Below are 27,433 nucleotides of genomic sequence, written 5' to 3'. Positions count from 1 at the left end.
CAATGACGTTAACCTGTGTGGAAGAGGTCAAGAGAATCCACCAAGGATGTAAGACCTATCCGAGGTTGTATGTCAGAGCCTTTGCTCGATGGCGTTAACCTGAGTGGAAGAGGTCGAGAGAATCCACCAAGGATATAAGACCTATTCGAGATTGTATGTTAGAGCCTTTGCTCGATGATGTTAACCTATATGGAAGAGATTGAGAGAATCCCCCCTGGGATTGATTTTGCCTTGATTGGGAGGGGGCGAACGCCGCGTGTATCCCGAATCAAAAGTGAAAAATGGTTTATCTTTAGACCGTTATTGCCTTTTTGAGATCGAGATTAAAACCTTGCCCGAGTAGAAGTCCATTAAGGGATTGTATATGGCTTTCGGAAGCATCCTTGCATTTGCCGGGAGTTTTGTGAAGTATCATCTTGATGATGAAAGCATCGGAGGATTTTTTTGACTAGAGTTGGAGTCAAAGTTGCCCCCAGTCCGCATATGATTCTTATGACATTGATGCAATAATGAATGATGTCAGAAAGTTGATAAGGGCGATCTTTTGAGATTGGAGCAATAATTGCCCCTCAGTTGGGAATCACATTCCCACAGACGGCGCCAAACTGTTGCGTCCTGGAGTATTCGCGGCGGTAGAGAAATATATAGTTTAATGTCTTAGCATTGTATGAAGATCCAGCACACAATCAGATAAGAGAGAGGGTGTAACATTCATAAGAGACACCAGAGTTTTTATGTGGAAACCCTTGGAAAAAGGGGGAAAACCACGGGGCCTAGCCCAGTTTGAATGATTCCACTAGTATTTGCAATCGATTACAAACGAGGCCCTTTTTAGGGAGAATGCCTTGGCTTAATGGTATAAATATCCATTATATAGAGCGCATTACATGGTGGGAGTTACAATACTCAACATAGACATTTTTGTTTGGTTGGAAGGGTCGTAGTCGGCAGGAGACAGACGTCAGAAAGACCGTTCTCTGGCAATGTAAGCTGGAAGGACCACAGTAGGTGATGGAGGTCGGAAGGACCATAGTAGGCGACGGAGGTCGGAAGGATCGTAGTCGGCAGGAAATTGGGGTCTAAAAGACCATTGTTGTAGGGCGGTACTCTGGTAGAACTCTGGGCGTCAGGTAGTGGCCCAGTAGAAGTCCGGGCCTCAGGTGGTGTTTTGGTGGAGTATAGGGCCTCAAGTGGTGGTTAGGTGTAAGTCCGAGCCTTAAGTGGTGGCCTGGTGAAGCAAAGGGCCTCAAGCGATGGTTCGGTGGAAGTCCGGATGTCAGGTGGTGGTCTGGCGGAGGTAAGAGCCTCAAGTAGTGGTCCGGCGGAGCAACGACGTCAGGAAGTGGTCCGACAGAGGTGAGAGCCTCAAGTAGTGGTCCGACGGAGTAACGACGTCAGGCAGTGGCTCGGCAGAGGTGAGGGCCTCAAGTAATGGTCCGGCGGAGCAACGGCGTCAGACGGTGGTCTGGCAGAGGTAAGGGCTTCAAGTGGTGGTTCGGCGGAGCAACGGCGTCAGGCGGTGGTCCGACGGAGGTGAGGGCCTCATTTGGTGGTCCGGCGAAGGCGAGGGCCTCAAGTGGTGGTCCGACAGAGCAACGGTGTCTAGCAGTGGTCTGGCGGAGGTGAGGGCCTCAAGTGGTGGTTCGACGGAGTAGCGGCGGCGTCAGGCGGTGGTCCGGTGGAGGAGAGGACCTCAAGTGGTGGTCCGACGAAGGCGAGGGCCTCAAGTGGTGGTCCGATGAAGTCGAGGGCTTCAAGTGATGGTTCGGCGAAACTCTGGCGGTGGTCGAGGAGGAGCTTCTTCCTTCTCTTCTCTTCTTCTCTTCTTGCTTCCATCCCCTTTCAAGAGAAATGAGGGGTCTATTTATAGATTTTCTGGAGTGGCATGACCCGTAAATAGGTGAGAGATCATGGGCAAATGTGGAGTTGTTCAATGGACTGTCGATATTGAATCCCTTGATCATGGATCGTTCGTCAGACATTTGAAGGTCTTAATGGTGTCGGAATTTGGCTATCTTGGGCTCGTTGGATTCGTCTCGTCGAGCCGCTCGATTCGACTATTAGCATGTTATGTTTGGAAACCGTTTGATAATCCAAATTGTGATTCAAACCTTCCAACAGCGCTTCAGGTCCTTGGTTTGGACTCATTTGGGCTCGGATTGAGTCGAATTTGGTGTCGTTGGGTTTGCATTTCCGAGATGCTCAATTTGACTATAATTTTGCTGAAATCGGAGTTCAATTGATCCCATATTTAATTTTTGAAGTTTTCAGCTTGATTTTGCATCGAGATTTGTGCCCGTTCGAGATAATTTTTTGATGATATATCAGCTGCTAATTCAAAGTATAAAAGAGAATTTTACCTTAAGAATTCATATGATCAAGTATCATCGGAATTGATTTGATGGATATTACAGGGAAAAAATGTGTCAAAGGTATGTTGATTGGAAGTAGTTTAGGATTTACTAAAAACGTTTTATTAATATGATTTGATCAAATATCAATATTACCGTTATATTTTTGTTTTATAGTTTTAAATAATATTCATTTAGTTTCCTTTGTGTTGCTATTTGCAAATAACGTTACTTAGATATGTGAAATATCTTTTGAAGTAAATGAAAAGTTAGAACTGTGAAGGAAATTTATATATCAAATGAAGATTAAAGCTAGCATAAATAGCAGATGTGAAATGGATACTTCATGAGTTGATATTGTTTTGAGGATAGATGATCATATGATATCTTTGATTTAGTATGGTAAAGATTTAGATAGATTTAGATAAACTTGTGTTTATAACTTCTAAAATTGAAGTTTAACTTCTAAAATGGAGATGTGTTAGGGGCTCGGTGTAAGGAAGCATTATTGAACTCTTAAAGGTAGTCATTTGAAATAAGATAGTTGAAAATCGACTTAAACGATTTGGATTATATATTGAAAATCAACTTAAACAATTTGGGCTTATATATTGGAGAGTAGAAGTTATGTCAATAAGACAAGTGGAATTTGTCTGGATAATTTTAGAAGGAAAATAAATAAAACACAATTAACATGTCAAGGGTTGTATACTAATAATTTTGTATGATAGAGTTAGCTTCTTATATAGAACTCAATAAGAACGAATGAAGGATGATCATGAAGTGGATCCCTAAGAGTTAGGATAAGGCTAATGATGTTCTTGGTGTTGTTGCTTTATTTAGGGATTCTTTTGATTTGATACGTAGCATATTCAAATTGATTCATATTTGTTGGCTGCAATTGTTTTCGATTAGTTTTTAACTAAATTGAGATAAATATGGGATTTGGGGTTATAGTTAGTCGAGTCAAAGGAGCTGATCCCAACTCAAAATAATTTTCTTTTTTTAATTTAAATTTTAGTTTTGTTCAGTCCCGAAATTGATTTATTTACTTTTAACCAAAATTATATATTACGTATCATACAAGTTTGCAGGCATGAATGTATGACTATACATATTTGTATTTAAGTACCTTTGTTGGCGAATCTCTTGCAGGATGGCCAAGACCATTTTTTTCAATATGCCCACAGTTTGCACATGATACTTTTTTAACAGTATTTTATTTCTTCCGAGTCATATGTTCATGAAGTTTGACATTTAAGCGCTATATTTTTCATTTAAAAGGCTTTCCAAAATTTTATTTTAGTTCTTGAAACTTGGATCTCTTTTTCATTTGAGTTAGAAGTTCAGCAGTGGTGTGTTTTTGACTGACTGTAACTTCATTTTTGAGAAGAAAGACTTATATTTGGTTGTATATTTTCTTAAGGAAACTCAATTTGATTTGGAAACTAGTTGATGTAGCTAAATACATTTGACGGATTCAAATCCTGGACCACTATTTTAGCGATCTAATTTTTTATTTATTTTATTTGTGCTCAGATGTGGTATGTGCATGCCATGGAAAATTATGTTTGCATAAAATATTCAATCATTGTTTAACAAGCAACTCCAATGAAACTTCTTTCATCCTTTTCCCCCGTTCTCCCACAGGATCAAGACCAAGAAAGTTTACTTGAGCAGCTGCATTCTCTTTCTGATGCTTTGGAATTCCAGCAGAATGAAATAAAGAATGCCAGAGATATATTACGTTCAACAAGAGCTAAGCTGGCTGTTATGGAAGGCAAGATTGCACTTGAGGTCATGTATGAAGTTTTAGCCATTTCATTTCTCTTTAATTTATTCTTGTTATTTATTTTATTTAAATTTTTTAATCTTCTCTACAGTGAATTTCAAAAAGTTATTGAAGTTAAACAACTGAGGCTTGCTGCTGCTGAAATGTCCCTGAGTATTTTGCGCTCTGTATGCATAGTCTGGCCTAACTCTGCCTCAGAAGTTCTTCTTACTGGGTCCTTCGATGGATGGACAAGTCAGGTTTGCTATTTTCTGATGCTTCGCATTTTTTTTTTTCTGTTTCTTCTACCCTAAATCTCAATTGATGGCATACTCATGTTGAGAATTATTCTTTGATTAGTTTTTGCAATATACATTCATATTAAGAATGAGTTGGAGGGGGATCTCATACCTGCAAGGATCACATAACTACCACAATTAATTGGGCAGATGTGTCTGATATCTTAACAAATTTTCATTTTCCCATTTCTCATTTTCAAACTTAAGTGTTTTTCAACATTCGCCTCCCTTGTTTAACTTGAAATTTAATGCAAAGCTGCCAAAGCCTCTTCTAAAAGTTATGAATCAACGAAGGGGATGGTTGAATTGGGTATTTTTAAATTATTAAAATAAATAGAATATTATTTCTTATAAATTTATCACTGGGTAAAAATTAGAGAGCAAAAATAATAATTTCTTCAAATAAGAATAATGCATAACACTAAAAAAATATTCTCTTTCTTTTTTATTTAAACTAATATATTGATTTTCACAAAGAGTTTAACATTTACATTTTCTAAATAATTTCTTTGAATCAATCACCACATGCAATTAAATATTTAGTGTTATATGTAATTTATGTGCACAAGAGTTATAATAAATATGAAAGCTAAAAAAAACTGTAGTTAAGGGAAAAAGAAATGCAAATTGATTTATCATTGTTCGATCACCAACTAGTCTTACTTTTTACTCATCAAACTCTCATGTCATTATTTTTAAGGGATTTTTACATACATACCACTTTATAACATGTGTATTACATATTTAACACCTAATTCTTAAATATTACACTCCTACCACTATTCTCTATTTTTACAACAAAATTACCACTCCGTTGAAATAAGACCTCACTCCGTCTCTTTCATTCGGCTAGCCCTAACCACCGCGAAACCATCTTCTCTCCCGATCTTCCTCTCACGGGCTGCATATCTTCACATATCTTTCTCTCGCAGGCTGCAAATCTTCCTCGCAACTCTTCTGAAATCTTTATTGAATGAAAAATCAAACATCCTCATTTTGAACATTTTCAGTAAAGCCATTATTGAATGAGTAAAAACTGATGTCGAGTATTGCTATAAGAAAAAAAATCTGTTCACGCGGGAATAAAAAAACAGAGAAATCTTACCAATTTCGGAAGAAGAGCAGCTATGGTGGAAGAGCAGCAACGGGTAGCTGGAAGAGCAGCTACGGTGGAAGATTATCTACGGGTAGCTGGAAGAGCAGCTACGCTATCGAAGAGCAGCTACAGTGGAAGAGTAAATACGAAGGGATTTGAAAAAAAATCACGATGATTCACAATCGGACAAAGAACAGCAGCGGGAAAAAAAACCTGTTCTCCCGCGGAAAGCCCAGACAGGAGGAAGATAAAACGGAGTGAGATATTGTTGTTAACGGAGTGGTAATTTTGTTGTGAAAATAGAGGATAGATGGTAAGAGTGTAATATTTAAGAATTATGTGTTAAATATGTAATATGCATGTTATAAAGTGGTATGTATGTAAAAATCCCTATTTTTAATTATTCTTTCCTTTGCTAATGCAAAGCGGAGAAGTCTCCTTAATGGGTAGAGTAACTCACAACACTTGCTTAAAAGGAGAAAAAGGCTACTATTATTAGTACATTCCGTTAACTAAACAACGTTCACTTCAAGGCAGGAAAGCTGTCACTCTTACCCTTACCCACTAGTTAATCAACCTTCTGCAAGATCCCTTAGATATCCAATATGTCTCTTTAAAAAAAAATTAATAATGCTCTCAAAACCAAATGTTGAAATGTGAAGGTTATAAGGTTTGCAGGAAGAAGATGAGTAGGTGTAGGAGATGATTTTCTCTCTCCAAAATTTATCACTTTATGGGTTTGCAAGTTATACTAATGATTGTTAGCGATGATCACTATATCTTCTAACCAAACAACTCAATTAATGTTGATTAAAAACTAAAATTATCGGCCAATTATTTTGGTTGATCATGATCGTATAGTACGATCATGATTGCATGGTGCAAGCAGTTCAATTTTTATTAAAATTGTTAGCTAATTTTCAATATTTGATTTATTACATTATATTAGGAAATTGATTTTACAGTATGGTATGCATCATACAATTCAATTAATTCAAACTTTAAATATTATAACTAATGCAAATTATTTTTGTTGATTTAGTTTAATATTTAATCACTCTATATTGTATGATCTCAATATCAAGTTTTATTGATAATATAATTACTTAATTAGTCAATCTGTTTGATTTATTTGAAATGATATTGAACCTAATTGTATAGTATCATCCTTGGTCAGATATTATGATTAGTTATAGATTTTTTAATTTTACTTTCTTGCTTGATTTCATTAATTTAAAAATGTAATTATGTTTTTGCGTAAGCCATCCTAGCATCCCAGCATTTGAAATAACAATAATTTATGAGTCAAAAAATAAATACACATTTGTGTACCTGAAGCTTATTCTTGATAACAGTTCAGCTAGCTGGGTTTGATCCGCCCACGGCTTCACACTAGTCATAAATATAGTTCAGGACATGCTTAATTTTAATTTGCCAATTTAAGCTGTACTTGAAGTACTTTTGCTATTCTTAATCAACAATATTAGCTTATATCAAATTATATTTGTGGCTATAAAATTCTTATTATAAGCTTTAAGCTCATTGGGTTTATATCTTCAACGACTTTTCCTTGTATGTGACTCTCTATCTATGCTTGTATGTAAATGTTGTTCTTGATCATTAATTACTTCAGTGGATATTTTGCTTCTCAATTACCACCTTTTGGGTATGGTTTCTAATTTTATTGTGTGATATCTGCATATTTGGTGTGCTATATTTGTGATTTGATTCGTGAAATGGATTGTGTGATCATGTCAAGTTATGTTGTGATCTACTTGTGGGCTATGAAAATTCTAGCCCCAGCCTCTCCGCGGACTCCTTTTTTTTCTTTGGATTGTCAAGGAGAGTCTTAACATTTAAGTTTCGAGGCAAATTTTCAAAAGGCAAATTAGGCTTTAAATATAACAGTGCCTAGAGATTTTGCCCTCATTTTGCAATGATTTATAATCAAGTTCAAATTTCGTATAGGTGTAAGCCCCTACAGTGATTTACCCCTCCCAATAACGATAGAGAACTTTCGATTACGGCTAGTTGTCAAATAGATACAGAGCATCTGGCATATAGTTGCAACATGGTTTAGGTATTTGAATATTTGATATTTAAAATTAGTAATTTCACCATCTTACACTTAAAGCAGATGGTAAGGGGAATGATGATCGATCAAGATCACATGGTTCCATCGTCCTGGGCCATCGTGGTCCCTGGTTTACTTAGTTAGAAGAGGTAGTCGACCCAAACTGATAAAAGGATCCTTATTAACAGGCATGGGTTGCTTCGTCCAAAGGTACCTCGTAGACCTATGATGAATATTTTGTCAAGTGTATAAATTTAAATCCACCTTAGCTAACAGAGGGTTTTTTCCTCTATCGATCATATAATATTGATTCATTACTTAATAATTTAACATCGTTGGAGAACATACGGTCTTTGACCATGACTGTAATATAATTGTGCCATTTGGCTGCAAAACCACCCGATCAGAAGGTTCCGGTCATAACTGTTTACCTGTGGTGTCATTTAGCGGCAAAACCATCAGTGTGGTGCCATTTGGCCGTGAAATCATCGATTAGATGACACATGCCACATCCTTATAAGCAAGAGACTATTTTAGAATGAATTCTAGTGATATTCTCTACAAGATATTAGCTCTTTGTGAGTTCAAGTAATTTTCAAATTCATCCACCTCGGCAAATTATGCGGAGGATGGATGAATTTTGCTTTAAGTATTTGATGGTTAATTTCAATCTTAAATATCTTATGCTTTTGGTTAATTTTGAGTTTTGAGTTTTCATGGGAATTAAGAGACATTTTTAAATATTTATGGTCCCCTCCAGTTGAGATTTTTTATCAATACGGCCATCGTCAGGGTTTTTATAGGTTACATTTTCGTTGATTGAACTTTATCGACTCTGTCAATTTATTGACAGAGGATCAGGTTTATATCTAAATTCATTCCTTAACCTGCGCAGCATTCTTAGACGTTGTGTGTGCACCTACAACACCCTCGATGGGGTATATTCGGGTATATGTTGTCACATGTATTTTATGTGATGCATGTATATGATTGTTATATGAATGAAGTGGATGTATACGAATACGATGCATATTTATCTCATTTCGCATGCGTCTTCCACTAAATCTGTAAATCCACCTAATGTTGGGATTTACTAAATCCCGGATTTATGGCATAAATATTTAAATTTAGGATTTATGAGGGATTCATATTTACTATGCGCTCGAAATCTTTTTGGAAGGATTTAAATCCAGCATAAATCTTGTTGCAAATCCTATACCTAATAGCCCCTAAGGATCACTCAGTTTAGAAGTCACTTGAAAGTTCATGAAGGTTGTTAGACATTATAGAACTAGTCCTGTGACTAACCAAGAGGGGGTGAATTGGTGATCTAGAAACTTATTTAAACACAAAGAAAAATCCCTCTTTTAACATCTGAAAATAGATAATTTTATCTCTTGATGCGGAAGCAAAGTAATTTCACAATAACAAAAAATCAGAGATTTTCAACCATGCAGTTATCACAAAATAAATGCGGAAAATAAAGTGCGGAAAAATAAAATCAAGAATAAACACACTAGAGATTTATAGTGGTTCGGTCAACCTGACCTACGTCCACTCCTCGGAGACTCCCTCTCCAGGTATTGAAACTCTTTAGTGACTCTTCTTTAGCCCCCATAGCTAAGCGAAGAAGTCCTTACAAACTCTCTTCCACCAACTCGGTGCGGTAGAGGACTATACTCCTTTCACATGCAGAGAACCTTGACTTCTTTTCACCATCCTAGTCAGGAAGATAACCTAGAATCACTTTCACTTTCCCCAGTGCAGCGGAGTAGCTGAGTCATTTAACACCAAAGTGATCTTCTTCCCAAAACTTTTCTCAAGACAAACCTTGAACACGATGGTACTAAGTTGCAAGCTTTACCAGAGCAACCATGCGAAACCCCCTCCACACTCCCTTGAACCCCATAAGGATTTTCTCCCTCTTAAACTCCACCCTTCCTCTCTCCCTTTCAAGGCTCTCTCTTCAAGTTTTCTCCAAAAGAGTATATAATCAATCATAGCTGTCAATGGCACAAAATAGCGTGCGCCATGGCGCACGGCGCGGCGCAGTGCACCTACGGCGCCATGTTATGGCGAGGCGCATGTGTTTAAAATAGCGTGCGCTATTTGCGCCACATGTGAGTCATGGCGCATTGCGCACGGCGCAAAATAGCGCGCCAAATTGTTTTAAATTTCGGTATACTTATGAATATTTTTTATATTTAAAAATATATCTATATTTTAAGATAAACGACTATTCATTGCCCTAATTTCACGAAAGATTCTCTTTTTGCTGCATCCACCGAACACATCCCGCAGTCCCTAAGTCGAGGTCGCTGAATCTATCCCGAAGTCGAAGGTTTTCTGTTTTCTGTTTGCTGCATTCGCTGCTTCTGCCGAATCCAGCCGAATCTGTCCCGAAGTTGAAGTCGTTGTTTCCGCCGAATCGTCCCGCAGAGCAGTGCTTCTGCCAAATCCGCCCCCTCCTTCATCTGTTCCAATAAAAAATGTTACCAGCTGACTCTAATTTGCAACCTCCGTCTGTTTCGCACAGCTCTGTTGTTTTGCACGGCTATTTCTTACAAGAATTTACAACTTAACAGGTATGCTCGGTACCGTTAGGTGCATGCTCGATACCTCTAAGTAAATACTCGGTACCGCTATGTATATGCTGGATACCGCTCGGCACCGCTAGTTACTTGCTCTGTACCGCTCGGTACAGCTCGGTACAACTAAGTACAGCTCAGTACAACTAGGTATCAGCTCAGTACAACTAGGTACATGCTCGGTATTGCTAAGTACATGCATGATACCGCTCGGTACCGTTATGTAAATGCTCGGTACCGCTTGGTACATGCTCGGTACCGCTAGTTACATGCTTTGTACCACTCGGTATAGCTCGGTAAAACTAGGTACACGCTCGGTACATGCTCGGTATTGCTAAGTACATGCATGATACCGCTCGGTACTGCTATGTAAATGCTCGGTACCACTCGGTACATGCTCAGTACCGCTAGTTACATGCACTGTACCGCTCGGTACAACTAGGTACACGCTCGGTACCGCTCCCTAATTTCCATACAAACGAACTTCAAAATTCCTCTAACAAATAAATTTTGTTCCGGGGCAGCGCCCCCTTGGACCCCCGGCAGCCCCCATATTATGTTTCTTGGACAATATTATGTTTCTTTTATCTAAATTTGTTTGCTTTTAGGTGATCATAAAATATCAGATTCAATTCAATCTTTAAAAAAAGATCCAGCATGGAAATATGCTACACTAACAAATGAATCCGACAACAACAGTGTGACATGCATTTTTTGTAGTAAAATAACAAAAGGAGGAATTCACAAGAAGAGTATATTAAATTCTTATTTGATCTTTTAAAAAAAAGATTGTAATATTTGAATTATGAGATATTTGGATGTTACTTAGTCGAACTTATATATGTTATGGTTGTCTTTTATTATTATGATCGCTTGTCTTTCATTTTCAATAATATTTCATATTCATGCTTATTATTTTATAATTTTTATATAGCTTGCGACATGTTCAAAATAGCGCCCGCCGCACCATGCGCTATGTGCCATGGCTCCAAATGGACCTTTGCGCCATGGTGCGCTATTCGCCGTTAACAGGTATGGACTCAATGTATGCCAAAGATACTTACAATGTCTTTGGAGAAAGTTTAAATAGAAGACTTTGAAAAACTCCAGAATTTCAATTCTGTCGTCAAAGATCATATTGTACGATCGCAGGATCGTCTAGTACAATGTGCAGAATTTGACCTGATAGAATTGTAAGATCACCATATAGTTCAGTACGATCAGTTCAAATTTGTATTGATCATCCAATATGATATTGGGGATCGTCATGGATGATTAGATGAATAATTATGGTATTTCATCTTGTATGATTGGGGGTCGTCCCATGCATCCTCTCGGTCGTCCAGTACGATCATCACTGATCGTCCTGGACAATTGGATTGAACAAATTAATCATAATTAATTTTTTAATCGCAGGATCAATTTAGACATGATTGTCATATATCGTCCAGTATGATGTAGATTGTCCTGTACAATTAGAACAAAATTTGAATCTTAAAATGTTGCCTAAATTATCATTGACGGATATTTTTTATGATAATAATTGATCGTCTTGGATGATCTAAATCGTCCAGTACGATTTGTTAGATGAGTTGATCGTACAATACGATTTAAATCATATAGTACGATGAGTTCAAAATTTTAACTCCTGGCTTTGACTCAATCTCACTCCTCCTGAGTGCGTGCATGCATAGTCATCAAGCAAGCATACACCCTTATAGGACTTGAATCAAGAAATAAAAAATATATCAATGAATATTACAAAAATCTTTACAACATAACATATTCTACCCAATCTTGAGCCTTGAATCTTTATTGGATGGTGCATGGTGTTCTTGAAATATTAGTTCACACATAAACAAATTTACATTGTAAATACAATTAGACATAAGGATGTAAGCCACAATGTTTGTTATCATAAAATAACATAAACTCGTGAGCTCGAGTTGCAACATCATTCTCCAACGAGGACTCCCTTAGAGCTACTCGTAGCCACTTTGGGCAGAGGGTCACCAATGAAATCCATCATCCTAGCTATAGGGAAGGATCCTCCTAAGAGGATTTAAGATCACCTCATCATAGTCACCTAGCCACAGAGTCCTCTACCGTCGCAATTTTACGTGAAGGATTTTTCACGTAAAATTTTAGTGCTATTGCACTCTTTGTTTACTTATGTATGTTGGATCATCGTTTAAAGCTATTGCACTCTTTGTTGATTCTTTTCATTGGTTTCATCAGTGGAGGATGGAAAAGAACAATACTGGGGTGTTTTCTTTGTGCTTGAAGCTCTATCCTGGACGCTATGAGGTAAGGGCTCCTCCCTCCCAACATGTATTATGAACTATATTCTTGCATGTTCATCTTCCTATGCTTTGCTGATTCCTGTACAGATCAAATTCATTGTTGATGGTGTTTGGGCAATCGATCTCTTACGTCCTATTACCAACAATAATGGCTTCAAAAACAATCTCCTTATTGTTACGTAAGTGCTGAACATTCTTGCTTGTAATTTAAATAGTTTAGCCGTTACTATGGTTAGCCCACTCTAATCAATTCAACTGATGAGAAGATCTGTAGCTTATAATTGTAGAAGGTAGCCTATTTTTGTCTTCTTTTTATCTGGCCCGGCATGGGAATTGCACCCTTGTGCTTGGGAAACAAACTTGTAATACTTTTTGCTTTAACATTTGTAAACTGATCAGTTAAATCATTTAAATTTATTTTTTCACACTAATAAGTGCTGTTATTATGACCCCTGCAATGCAATTTGTTTTTTATTTTTCTTTAGTTGTTACAACACGAGAATTTAAGGCTTCGTTTGTGACAGTTTTCTTATTGCTATTTAAAGCAATTTTTTTTAACAAAAATTTTGAAAGCTGCTTTATGAAGCAGTAAAAAAGTTATCTCAAACGACACCTAAATCTCAATGATACCCTTGTTTCTCACTGAAACATTTATTAGTTTTACCAAAGTCTAAATCTATTAGTTTTTGAGATCAAATTTAGAATCATATGAACTTTCATTTCAATAAACTATAATTAAATTGAACATCTTGACGATACGAATTGAATACTAAAATTGATTAGAAGATATCGTTTCAATCTTACATGTTTATAGTCTCGATTAGATGAATTCAACAAACATTAGATCATTTGATTTGAGATCATTAAGGTGTTTCAAATGCTAAATAAATGATAGAGTAAGGGTTCATTTTTGGTTGTTTGATGAGGTGCACTCAAAAAATAATAAATAGGATTTTATTTTCTACATGAGAGGTTCTGGAGTTGAGAGATTTAGAGAATTCTATTTATTATTCGATGATTGTCGTCAATAATTATCATTAATAAACGACACATGTCACTTGATTACTAGCATTGAATTGATTTTTGCTTCACTATCTTAAAATTTTGACCCTTAGTATGTTATTATTGTTCACTTATGTTGTATGATTGTTTTAACCTTTCTTACTTTTTCTATGATATCTCAATGAAAATCGGATAATTATTTTCAATTGTTTATATTCTTATTTTCAATTGTGGGGAAGGGCGGACTCTTCTATCTTTAACTATGTAGTAGGTTGTTATAATTGGGCTATGATTTTTCCCTTTTAGATTTTCTAAATAAAAAATTCTTATGTCTCTTATAAGATTTGTGTATGTGTGCTTGATTTTTGTATAAAGATAAGATATTCGACACTCAATCACTTAACCATTATATATTTTCTAGCACGAAACAAATTTTGTGTTATATGTGAATAAAAATTTCTTAATATATTAGAAATATCAATACAATGGCTGATAGAAGTCATACAAGTAGTAGTGGCTTTTCTTGTTCCAATACTCAATAGAATTGGAATCTATTTGACAATTATGAACACCCTAATTAGGCAAGAGTAGGTTATTGGCATTCAATCTTAGATGATTGGATACATTGGATAGGGGTGTCAGTTCGGGTCAACGGGTCGGGTTCGGGTCGAACCCGAAACTGACCCGGCACTGTTCGGGTCAACCCGAACCCGACCCGTTTTTTAAAATGGGTCAGGTTTCTGGACCCGAACCCGACCCGATTCGGGTCCGGGTCAACCCGAACCGACACGAATGACCCGGAATTGACCCAAAATTGCTAATTTTCGGGTCAAACATTGAAGCATTTGTTCTACATTAATTTTGAATTCAGCATCTAGCACTGCAGCACTACCCACTAAAATATATTTATAGATATTTCTTCTCTCACCACCCCTCATCCACCTCCCTTGCATCGCAACGTCAACTTACATCAAAAGGAACTGAAAGGGAATATGAGGAGAGGAGAGAGAAAAGGAAAAATTCAATTTTTGGTCGTCGAAATGTTTTGCCGTCTTTATGAAAAATCGCTCAGATTGATGTAGATGACTTATTCCCTATTTCTATTTTCAAATATTTTGATTTTGGCCTTTTGATTTCTTCTAAATTGATTTATTGCATTTTCCCTAAAAAAATTACATCTTAACGTTTATTGCCGATAAAGATGTATCATTCAAATAATTTAATTTTTAAATTATTAATTAAGTGTTCTTTTTATAAATAACATTACTTTAATAAAAATCTTTGGAAGGTACAACTATGAGAAAGCTTCAATGGGAAGCTACTAGTGGACATAGTCTTAATTAAAAAAAATATATCATTTGAGGTTAAATGTTAGATTGGGTCTTCGCTCAACTCCTATAAGGCACACCCATACTATAGTCTCAATGGGCAGCTACAACTAGATTTGACCATCACTAAAATAACTTCATGAGTGTAAATGATTTTCAGGGTATCCACTCATCTAAAAATCTCTGAATGTGACAAAACTCAGAAGGTAGAGATTTCTATATACATTCAAAAATCTTAAAATGATAAAAGCCTTAGAATTTATAATTTTTTCGATAATCCAAAATTTTAGAAGGTACAAGTTTTTATTTCTCCAAAAATCTTAGAATGTTAAGAGCCTTAAAAGGCCTATGTTTATTTGATTATATATATAAAAAAAATCTCATATGACTAAAGCCTCAAAATGCATATTTTTCTTTGAATTTCTAAAATCCTTAGTAATTTCAAAGCCTTAGAAGTATCTATTTTTTCGGTTTCGCTAAATATCCCAAAAGGCTAAAAAGTCTTAGAAGGTACAAGTTTCTTTTATTATGAAGTTTGATGTAAAATTTAATTATTTTTTTCTACAATACATCTCAAATGATTTTAATGGCTTAGCCAACAATGCAAGTGCTCATGATCATCAATATTGACACTAATTGTCAACATCAAGCTAAAAGTCAAGTTCAACTTTGACAATACCTAAATAAATTAGAGTACTTTTTTTGGTGTTATCTTCGTCATTAATAGCCATGGTCAAAATTTTAAATCTTGAACCAACTTGATGAAACTTCCATTAAACAATTGACACCTGTGAAGAACAATGTTAATGTTCTTAAAAAGGAGAAGATCAATTTGCTAGTCTTTTGTTTTTTTTTTTTTTTAATTTGTGAATAACTCAAAATTATATTTCTAAATTGGTTGATTTTTTAATAAACTTTTAATTATTGAAAAAATGGCCTGAAATTTTGGACTATATTCTTTTAGACACATCAAACTACAGGGATATGTAACTACAATGTGTTTGTTGGAGTAGGATAACATTTTGGGGGAAAGTTTTTTATTTGTATATAAATTTTGGGTCATATCTTATCACACACATCATGCTACCAAAACATGCAACTGTAATATATCAGTTAAGATAAGGAGAAAATATTTAGAGAAATCTTTATTTGAGATCTTAAATTTTTGGACTCTATCTTATCACACACATTAAATTTTAAAAAATATGTAATTGTAATATGTTTGTTAAGATAAAGAAAGATTCTAATTTGGAGGTTTGTATCTGGATATAGATATTCATATTATTTTTTGGGGGATATTTATATTATTTGATAGATTTTAGGATTTGAGAGGGATTTGAATTGAATTTTTAAGTATTTTAGAACCTTGCATAACAAATATTTTGGTTTGTTAGGAGGTTTTGAAATTTAAAGTTTTAAGATCCTTTGAAAAATTTAAAGCCTAGCTTGCCAAAGTTTCAAGGGTGTATAAATCAAGAGCTTTGAAATGGCAATAATATGTTTTGGTATTGGTTGGCTTATTCTATAAGGGTTTAGTTCTAAGTTATAGTCAAAAGCTTAACATCTAGGATCTAAGGTTAGTACCCTATCAGACATCTAGTGTTTATTCTGCTATTGATTTGTTCGTTTTATCTTATTTTGAGATTTTGTTTTTGTTTTTTACTAGGAGTGGTTAAATTTTAACTTCAACTTTCACAACATTGATTTAAATATTTAGGAGTTTGTAAAACAACAATTTTTTTTTTAATATTATATTATCTTAATCTATTCAGTTTAATATTTTTTATGACTTCAATAATTTATAAAAAATTCTTTTAATTTTTTTATTATTTTTGAATTTTATAGAATTTTTTTAACAAGTTTATTTTTTTTATTAAAATTTTAGGCTTTGTTTGTGAATATTTTTGGCTACTTTTTTTTCATTTTCAATAAATTTTTGTACTAAAAAAATGATTTAGAATGTAGTAAGAAAATTGTAGAGGTATTAGATTTGACTTTTGTTAAGAAAGGTAGAGGCAGACCTAAAAAGACTTGGTTTGAAAATATTAGGAATGACCTTTCTTTATTAGATTTAAACGAGAATTTGACCTTTAATAGGATACAATGAAGAAAAAGGATTCATGTAGCCGACCCCATGTAGTGGGATAAAGGCTTGATGTTGTTGTGTTGTTGTTGTAAAGTAGTAAGAAATTTGTTAAATTAGCTTGCTAAACACTTTGGATTCTGTTGAATATATTAGCTAACACCAATACGTGTGATTTACTTTTCTAAGTTTATCACATATATTGGGGTACATTTGTAGACCACATTTTTATGTGAGGTCAATTCACCACATTCAAATTCAACGGGCATAAGAATCCTTTTTCTAGTAGGATGCCCTAGCACGGTGAAGCCTCTAAGACCTGATCTATCCAATTACATATTGACCTAGCACCTCCTATGATCATCTCTAGTGGTCCATTGAAGCTCTAATGCCCTTCCAATCAATAAACTTCAATAAACCCTAAACCTAAACCGAAATTCTTCATAATTATAATCCTTGCCACTTAGCATGACATATTGAGCCAAACTTCATTATAATCATTAGGAAGTGATGTAAACTTTTTAATGATTATTATTTGAATGATTTGAACTCATTGGGATTCATAGTTGGCTTAGGTTGACCAAATTTGACCCTTAAACCATTTAAAAAGGCTATAATGCACAAAAAAGTATAAAATTACACGCTATACATAATACTATATAATACTACAGGCTAATATAAATATGTGTTGTCTCCTGATATGTTGGAAGATGATGAATTTAACAACTGAGTTCTTTGTGGGTGACCTTGGTGAGGACGAGTAGGCTCTGGGTGAGTTTACAAGTGAGCTTAGCGAGTGGTCAGGCATGATTGATTACTTGTGTAGAAGATCTTATGCTGCCTTGATGAAAAACATGAGTGAGATTTTGCACGAATATAGCTCTTTAAGCTGAAAAGTAGTGGTTAAACAATGGGGAATTTTTGTAGTAGACACTTTCTTGTAGTTGTGTTGGGCGAGCTTGAATGTTTAGTGGGAACTCTTAAGAGAGTTGTGAGCAATGGTTTGACGATGGATCTCAGATTCACCACGTATAGGCTAAACTCTTTTGTAGGCTCAGATGAGTAGAACTTGTTGGTCTCCTTGAATGAGCATTTTTTATGGCCCTAGATGAGTGCTACAAAAGAACCTATTTTAAACGAAAAATTATTAGGTTTGGTCACTAGACCTAACTTTGCGTTCGGGCGCCAATAAAATGTTGACATGTGTATGAGAATTTTTTAATATAATTTTTTTAATTTAATTTATATCATCCCAACCTAACTCGACCTGGCCCACTATTTTTTTCATTTTAAATGTAGGGTTGGCGCTATCTTTAGAAACCCACCAAAGATCTAAATATTTATTGCTTTTGCTTGGTATTAAAGAAAAAATGAGCTAGCAAATTGCATAAAAGATATGGAATGCCTCCGAAGAGAGAGAGGGAAGGGGTGCATGAATCGAAATGGATGCATGAATCAGAAGTCAATAGAACCAAAACTTTCACAGATTTCAACATATTAGTAAGTTTCAATCTCATCGTAAGTTGTATTAAGATTATACTTTTTAAAAGTTATAAAACAAAGCTGTGTAGAAAAAGACATCAATTGCTTAGCAGGTTTTAGCTCATTAAAGGCTCAGGGTCATAGAAGTGTATTTTAGGGTTTAGATGAAAAAGTAAATAAGCTCTTAGATGTTGTTGTTCATTTCTTATTAATGTATCATTCAAATAATTTAATTTTTAACTTATTAATGAAATGTTCTTTTTATAAATAACATTACTCTAAGAAAAATCTTTGGAAGGTACACCTATGAGATAGCTTCAATGGGAAGCTACTAGTGGACATAGTCTTAATTAAAAAAAAAAAAACCCATTGAGGTTAAATGTTAGATTGGGTCTTCACTCAACTCCTATAAGGCACACCCATACTATAGTCTCAATGGAAAGCTACTAGTAGATGTGACCATCACTCAAATGACTTCATGAGTGTAAATGATTGTCAGGGTATCCACTCATCTAAAAGTTTCTGAATGTGACACATCTCAGAAGGTAGATATTTCTATATACATTCAAAAATCTCAGAAAGATAAAAGCATATGAAGGTATAATTTTTTCGATAATTCAAAACTTTTAGAAGGTACAAGTTTTATTTCTCCAAAAATCTCAGAATGTTAAGAGCCTTAAAAGGTATATGTTTATTTGATTATATTAAAAAAAATCTCATATGACTAAAGCCTCAAAATGCATATTTTTCTTTGAATCTCTAAAAGCCTTAGTAATTTCAAAGCCTTAGAAGATATCTATTTTTTCGGCTTCACTAAATATCCCAAAAGGCTAAAAAGTCTTAGAAAGTACAAGTTTCTTTTATTATGAAGTTTGATGTAAATTTTAATTATTTTTTTCTACAATACATCTCAAATGATTTTAATGGCTTCTCCAACAATGCAAGTGCTCATGATCATCAATATTGGCACTACTTGTCAATATCAAGCTAAAAGTCAAGTTCAACTTTGACAATACCTAAATAAATTAGAGTATTTATTTTGGTGTTATCTTCGTCATTAATAGCCATGGTCAAAATTTTAAATCTTAAATCAAACTTGATGAAACTTCCATTAAACAATTGAGGTCTGTGAAGAACAATGTTAATGTTCTTCAAAAAGGAGAAGATCAAATTTCTAGTCTTTTTTTTTTAATTTGTAAATAACTCTAAATTATATTTCTAAATTGGTTGATTTTGTAATAAAATTATAATTATTAAAAAAAAATGGCTAGAAATTTTGGACTATGTTCTTTTAGACACATCAAACAACAAGGATATATAACTACAATGTGTTTGTTGGAGTAGGATAAGATTTTGGGGGAAAGTTTTTTATTTGTATATAAATTTTGGGTCATATCTTATCACACACATCATGCTACCAAAACATGCAACTATAATATATCAGTGAAGATAAGGAGAAAATATTTAGAGAAATATTTATTTGAGATCTTAAATTTTTAGACTCTATCTTATCACACACATTAAATTTTAAAAAATATGTAATTGTAACATGTTTGTTAAGATAAAGAAAGATTCTAATTTGGAGGTTTGTATTTGGCTAAAGTTATTCAGATTATTTTTTGATATTTATATTATTTGATAGATTTTAGGATTTGAGAGGGATTTGCATTGAATTTTTGAGTATTTTAGAACCTTGCATAACAAATATTTTGGTTTGTTAGGAGGTTTTGAAATTTAAAGTTTTAGGATCCTTTGAGATTTTTAAAGCCTAGCTTGCCAAAGTTTCAAGGGTGTATAAATCAAGAGCTTTGAAATGGCAATCATATTTTGGTATTGGTTGGTTTATTCTATAAGGGTTTAGCTCTAAGCTATAGTCAAAAGCTTAACATATAGGATCTAAGGTTAGTGCCCTATCAGACATCTAGTGTTTGTTCTACTATTGATTTGTTTGTTTTATCTTATTTTGAGATTTTTTTTGTTTTTTTACTAGGAGTAGTTAAAATTTAACTTCAACTTTCACAAAATTAATGTAAATATTTAGGAGTTTGTAAAACAATTTTTTTTTAAAAAAATTGATATTATCTTAATCTATTCAGTTTAGGGTTTTTTATGACTTCAAGAATTTATAAAAAATTATTTTACATTTTTTTAAAATTATTTTTGAATATTTATAGAATTTTTTAACAAGTTTATTTATTTATTAAACTTTTAGGCTTTGTTTGTGACTATTTTTGGCTACTTTTTTTTGTCATTTTCAAAAAAATTTTGTACTAAAAAAATGATTTAGAAAGTAGCAAGAAAAATGTTAAATTAGCTTGCTAAGCTCTTTGGATTTTGTTGAATATATTAGTTAAATACATGTGATTTGCATTTGTAAGTTTATCACATATATTGGGGGTACATTTGTAGATCACATTTTTATGTGAGGTCAATTCACCACATTCAAATTCATCGAGCATAGGAATCCTTTTTCTAGTAGGATGCCCTAGCCTGGTGAAGCCACTAAGACCTGATTTATCCAATTACATATTGACCAAGCACCTCCTAAGATCATCCCTACTAGTCCATGGAAGCTCTAATGCCTTCCAATCATTAAACTTCAATAAACCCTAAACCTAAATCAAAATTCTTCATAATTATAATCCTTGCCACTTAGCATGACATATTGAGCCAAACTTCATTATAATCCTTAGGAAGTGATGTAAACTTTTTAATGATTATTATTTGAATGATTTGAACTCATTGGGATTCATAGTTGACTTAGGTTGACCAAGTTTGACCCTTAAACCCTTTAAAAAGGCTATGATGCAAAAAAAATATAAAATTACAAGCTATACATAATATTGTATAATACTTCACGCTAATCTAAATATGTGTTGTCTCCTGATATGTTCGAAGATGACGAATTTAACGAGCGAGTTCTTTGTTGGTCAGATTGGTGGTGACGAGTAGGCTCTGGGTGAGTTTACAAGTGAGTCTGGCGAGTGGTCAGGCGTGATTGATTACTTCTGTAGTAGATCTCAGACTGCCTTGATGAAAAATATGAGTGAGATGTTGCACAAATGAAGCTCTTTAAGTAGAAAAGTAGTGATTAAATAGTGGGGAGTTTTTGTAGTAGATGCTTTCTTGTAGTTTTGTTGGGCGAACTTGAATGTTTAGTGGGAGCTCTTAAGAGACCAGTGAGCAATGATTTGACAATGGATCTCTGATTCACCACATATAGGCTAAACACTTTTGTAGGCTCATATGAGTAGAACTTGTTGGTCTCCTTGAATGAGTATTTTTTATGGCCCTAGATGAGGAGAAATTATTGTGTCCGAATGCATTCGGATGCGAATCTCGATGTGTCACGTCACCTGATGCAATGGGCCCCAGCGACGTGGCATGCCCGAATTTGCTTCTGAACACGTTCGAATTCCGCACCCAATAATTTCTCTAGATGAGTGCTACAAAAGAACCTCTTTTAAAGACGAATATACTTATTATGATCTTATTGCTACATAAGAAATTATTATGAACGTAGAACGTCACTATACGAGCTTAGGGACTTTAGGACAAAAATTAGATCACCACGTAAGGTTACTTAGCATCAGGATCCACATCATTTACAATTGGCTCAATAAAGGGTAAAAAACACTTGACGTATATTATAAGTTGACTCAGTCCTACTCTACCCAATCTTGAGCTGGTTCGATTTGCAATTTAATCTTGCGGAGCTGAAACATTAGTCGTAGAAAAATAGAAATGTTTGCTATAATCAAAATTATATTCCCTGAAATCAGATTCACAGCATATCACACATATTGGAGGTACATTTATAGACCTCATTTTTATATGAGGTCAATTCACTACATTCAAATTCATCAAGCATATGAATCCTTTTTCTAGTAGGATGCCCTAGCCTGATGAATCCTCTAAGACCTGATCTAGCCAATTACATATTGACCTAGAATCTCCTATGATCATGCCTAGTCATCCATGGAAGCTCTAATGCCCTTCCAATAATTAAATTTCAATAAACCAAAATTCTTCATAATTATAATCCATGCCACTTAGCATTAAAAAAAAAATCCATGACATTTAGCATGGCATATTGAACCAAGCTTCATTATAATCCTTAGGAAGTGATGTAAACTTTTTAATGATTATCATTTGAATGATTTGAACGCATTGGAATTCTTAGTTGACTTAGGTTGGCCAAGTTTCACCCTTAAACCCTTTAAAAAGGCTATGATGTAGAAAAAATAAAATTATAAGCTATACATAATATTATATAATACTACACGCTATTCTAAATATGTGTTGTCTCCTTATATGTTGGTAGATGATGAATTTAATGGGCGAGTTCTTTGTGGGCGGATGACTTTACAATTGAGCCTGATAAGTGGCGTGATTGACTAATTGTGTAGAAGATCTTAGGATGCCCTGATGAAAAACATGAGTGAGATGTTGCATGAATGAAGCTCTTTAAGCCAAAAAGTAATGGTTAAATAGTAGGGAGTTTTTGTAGTAGATGCTTTTTTGTAGTTGTGTTGGGCGAGCTTGAATGTTTAGTGGGAACGCTGAAGATAGCAGTGAGCAACGGTTTGATAATGGATCTCTAATTCACCGCGTATAGGCTAAACTCTTTTGTAGGATCAGATGAGTAGAACTTGATGGTCTTCTTGAACGAGTATTTTTTATGGCACTGGATGAGGAAAAATTATTATGTACGGAATTCGAATGAAAAAAAAAATTATTATAAATAAATAAATAATATGTACACTCACATATTCAAACGCCGTTCAAATCCTGCACAGAATTATTTCTCCTAAAAATGTACTTAAAATAACCTCTTTTTGAAAGACGAATAAACTTACTATGATCTAATTGCTACCCGGGAAATCATTATGAAGATTTTTATGAACGTACAAAGTCACTATAGGAGCTTAGGGACTTTAGGACAAAAATTAGATCACCACGCCACGTCATCTGATCTCTTGTGATCGCGTCGGACACGGTCACTCCTGCCGGACCCACAAAGACGCAGCGCCCGTCTCTACGGCCGTAGCCACCGCCGTGCTTCTCATTACTCACGTACGAAGATGATAAGCGTTTCGATTCGCCGGAGCGGTAATTCTTCTCATCCATACCTTTACTAAGTCTTACAATCTGTCTTTCTCTCTCTTCTCTTTCTTTGGAATCCTCCATAACCTCCTGCGGATATGCCATAGCTCGATTCCTCTCGACGGCGGCGGAGCCGATCTACCGAAACCCTCCGGTAATCCCTCTTAGTTCTTTTTCTTGCTAGCTTCATCCGAGCATTTGTTTCTATTTTGGTAATCTGAAATATCAATTTCGCTTTTCTGATTTCAGCCAATAGTTAGAAATCTCATCGGAGGACAGTTTGTAGAATCGCGATCAAAGGAATCTATTGATATTGTGAATCCTGTATGATTATTCTCGCCATTTTCTTAAGCGAAGTTTTATTCTTTTTTTGTAATCGAACTAATTCATATTGGGTTCCGTTGATAATTCATATTGGGCTCTGGAGACAATCGCAGGCAACGCAAGAGGTTGTTTCTAAGTTACCTTTGACTACCGATGAAGAGTTCAGAGCTGCGGTTCAGTCCGCAAAGAGCGCTTTTCCAAAGTGGAGGAATACCCCAATTACGGCGCGGCAGCGGGTCATGTTCAAGCTCCAGGAGCTCATCCGGAGGGATATGGTGGTGACTGCTGCTTGTGTGATGCATTATAATTGAACCTATTGATGTCATTCTCTAAATTAAAAGTTTGAATTTTGTGTGGTGCTTCGTGTAGGATAAGCTTGCCTTGAATATTACCACGGAGCAGGGAAAGACTTTGCGAGATGCTCAGGGCGATGTTTTTCGTGGTCTAGGTTTGTTTTTGAAAAAACTGTTTGAAAGATTTTAGAGTTTCTATTATGGTCCTCTTGACTTTTTGTTGTTGCAACCTATTTTGAAGAGAAGGAAACCTTGATTTGGAATTGTTTAATTTTTGGAAGTGGTTTTGATGCTTTACCCATCACAGTTTGATGCTTCATATCACAATTAACATGATGCAGAGGTGGTGGAGCATGCCTGTGGAATGGCTACTCTTCAAATGGGTGAATATGTTTCAAATGTTTCTAGTGGCATTGATACATACAGCATCAGGGAACCTCTTGGTGTTTGTGCAGGGATTTGCCCATTCAATTTTCCTGCAATGATTCCTTTGTGGGTATGATATAATCTTCTGTGCTTTAATATCTTCTGTCCTTTTCAGTATGTGATATATCTGAACTAGATATTGTGCTTTTGTTATTCTAAAATTTCTTGCTGAATTGTTTAAGAAAATTACTAGCTGGTTCTGATCCCTTATTTTGCAGAGACAAACATAGAATTAACTTTGAATCTGTTCTTTATGCGGTGATGTATTTGTCTCAATTGTAGTCAATTCTTGCAGATGTTCCCAATGGCTGTTACATGTGGTAATACTTTCATTTTAAAGCCATCAGAGAAAGATCCAGGTCTCATTCTTTTGTCTTTATCTTACTGTTCCTTGTACGCTGATCAGGGTTTCTGCAATGTTAGATATGATAAAAGAACACTTAAGAGTTTATTTTTAATGTGATTTGCTAGGCTGCATGGATTTAGAAGAGTTGACTTAAATACTAATGCTAGGCTTTTGGTGCTTCAATCCTCAGGCATTATCTTTCCCAATCAAAATGAAAAATATAATATGCTATATTAGTAATCATTATGCATGAAGGTCAAAGAGGTTATTGTTGTCAGGACACTCATGCTTCTTTGTCGGGATGAATTCTAATTGGTTGAAATTAAATAAAGTTCAAATTGATTTGGATGTCATCTTTGTGGATCTTGACAATGATTCTTGGTTGCTAAAGGTTTGCACCAAAAAATAGAAAGAAGATAAGACAACCCGGATCCTATACCGCCACTATCAATTCTCAAGGATTTATGTTTCATCAATTGTGACCTTGCTAAATACAATAACTTCTCAGAATTCATGAACATTTGATTAAATGCAAAAAGTTTCAATACATCCTACATATTTTTGCAACTTTTCACACTTAAGCATTTTTTCGATTTTCTCATTATAATAAAAAAATCGCATTTACTATAGTGTTAATTGAAGGAACACTACAAGAAAGCCAATTATCTTCATAGTTCCACAACAGGGTAATTGCGATTGTCTTGCAAGCCGTTGATTGCTTTAGTCCAACAACTTGGTAATTATTTAAGTTCCACAAACTGTTGATTACTACAATCACCATATAGCAAGTCATCAAAGAAGAAAACAATTAAACAATCAACAAAAGGATAATAACCATAGAAAGAAAAATATCTATAAAGAACATATATTCTATAATAACAACAACAACCAAGCAACGTCCAACTGCATAGAAGCTACTGAGTGAACCTCAAAACAAAGAACTTGATGTTATTGAAACAGAAAATTAGAAACAGTTGAGTTAAAGAAGTCAATGGATTATGAATTGCGTCATAGATATTAGCTTTAACTTGAAGAATGAGGTGATCACTCCAACTAACAAGTGAGTGAACTAGGAGTGTAAGTGAGCCGAGCAGGCTCAAACTCAAGTCGATAAAGACCTTGCGAGCCGCGAGCTCGAGCTCGTTTGTTAAATGAGCTCAAGTTCGAGGCTCCATTAGTCTCGACTCACGAGCAGGCTCGAATGATTAGTTGAATATTTAAAATATTTATTAAAATGATTGAACCATTAGTAATGAGGCAGGAGGCAGCTGTAACATAATAAATGTTGAGGTGCATAGTTTGGTGCTTATTCCTTCAAGAGCTGTAGCATAATAAATACTAGCTACAAGCCTACAACTTTCTGTTCCAAAAAAAAAAAAAATTACAACTATTCAAATCGGAAAAGGCAAAAAGATGCAAACAGAGAATAATTAATTATTCTCTTTCTGCTTCGCATCTTCCACGGACCACCCACCACTTCATCTTCCCGCTTTGCGATGTCAACAACATCATCATCGTCTTCTTCTTCCCCTTCAAGTTGCTGGCGTTTCAGATGAACGAGCCTTAAATCGAGTATCGAGCCAAGCTCAAGCTTGAATTTTATATAGTGAGTCTAGTTTGAGCTTATTACACGAGCTCGATTCATGCTCGAGATCGAGCTCACTATGAGGTAAACTAGCTCAGCTCGATATGGCCACTACTCGACTCGACTCGACTCATTTACACCTTTAGAGTGAACTATTTGAGTGTTGATACTTTGTGTTGTGAAGAAGAGACGAAACTTTAGAGTGTTGTCTACATCAAGCTGGGAGATCATAGAATCAAAGGAAGCTATGTGATCAATGGGGTCATTCTTCCCCTGGTATGATTCCAAGTGTGGCACTTTAAACTTATGGGGTGGTTTCTCTTCGACAATTGCCCTAAAAAAGGAATTGATCAGCTCTAGCCCAGTTCTTCTAGGTCGCCTGGCCAACATTCTTCTACCCCAAAGAGCTAACATGCTCTGTTAAAGATGGGACGAGAACCTAAGGAGTCATTGATGAACTTCATCGTAAGGTTTCAAAAAGAAATGTTGGACGTCAAAGATTGATAGCCCGCACCTAGGCTTTAACCTAAGGACTAAGGGATGGTCCTTTTAGGTATGCACTTGGCCTGCAACATCCGAGGACTTTTGCTGAACTATTGGAACTTGCCAACAGTCACATGAATGCGGAGGAATATAATTGGGTAGCCGAATTTCCCACAACTACCCACCATCATGAAATCATCCCCAAGCAAGAGCACCATCGATCTGTCCTAAGGATAGGAGGGTTAGGTGGCCAAACTCGTTGCATGATTATCGATGTCCTAATTTGCAAAGGGTATCTGCGCAACAAACCCTTAAGGATAGTGGGGCCGCCAACACCAAAAGTCGATGAACCATCTCAGCCCATCCAACCTTATCATGAGGAGATCGCTCATCGACCTCTAGTCTACCCTACTTACACTCCTTTGAGAGTATCAATTGCTGAGCTTATAGAGGTCATCCGGAATAAATAGTTCTTCAAACACCCACCACCAAT

General features: G+C 35.2%; 1 protein-coding gene and 1 pseudogene across 2 annotated transcripts in view; both read left to right on the top strand.

Moving 5' to 3' along the window:
* The window catches only part of LOC110113362 (protein PTST homolog 2, chloroplastic), a 48,919-nt gene extending 35,988 nt beyond the window's left edge, over positions 1 to 12,931 (top strand). For both annotated transcript variants that reach the window (XM_020845909.2, XM_020845908.2), the window contains exons 5-8: positions 4,002 to 4,153; positions 4,235 to 4,382; positions 12,418 to 12,486; positions 12,570 to 12,931. In XM_020845909.2, coding sequence (XP_020701568.1) covers positions 4,002 to 4,153; positions 4,235 to 4,382; positions 12,418 to 12,486; positions 12,570 to 12,665 — 465 coding nt within the window. In that variant the 3' untranslated portion in view covers positions 12,666 to 12,931. The remainder of the gene's footprint in view (positions 1 to 4,001; positions 4,154 to 4,234; positions 4,383 to 12,417; positions 12,487 to 12,569) is intronic.
* Positions 12,932 to 23,420: 10,489 nt separating this feature from the next.
* LOC110113359 overlaps positions 23,421 to 27,433 on the top strand; it is a 36,199-nt pseudogene continuing 32,186 nt past the window's right edge.

The sequence above is a fragment of the Dendrobium catenatum genome, unplaced genomic scaffold (genome assembly GCF_001605985.2).
Source record: "Dendrobium catenatum unplaced genomic scaffold, ASM160598v2 fragScaff_scaffold_776, whole genome shotgun sequence".
In the NCBI taxonomy this organism is placed as follows: Eukaryota; Viridiplantae; Streptophyta; class Magnoliopsida; order Asparagales; family Orchidaceae; genus Dendrobium; species Dendrobium catenatum.
Note: the sequence above shows the minus strand (reverse complement) of the source record. Positions and strands in the feature narration are given on the sequence as shown.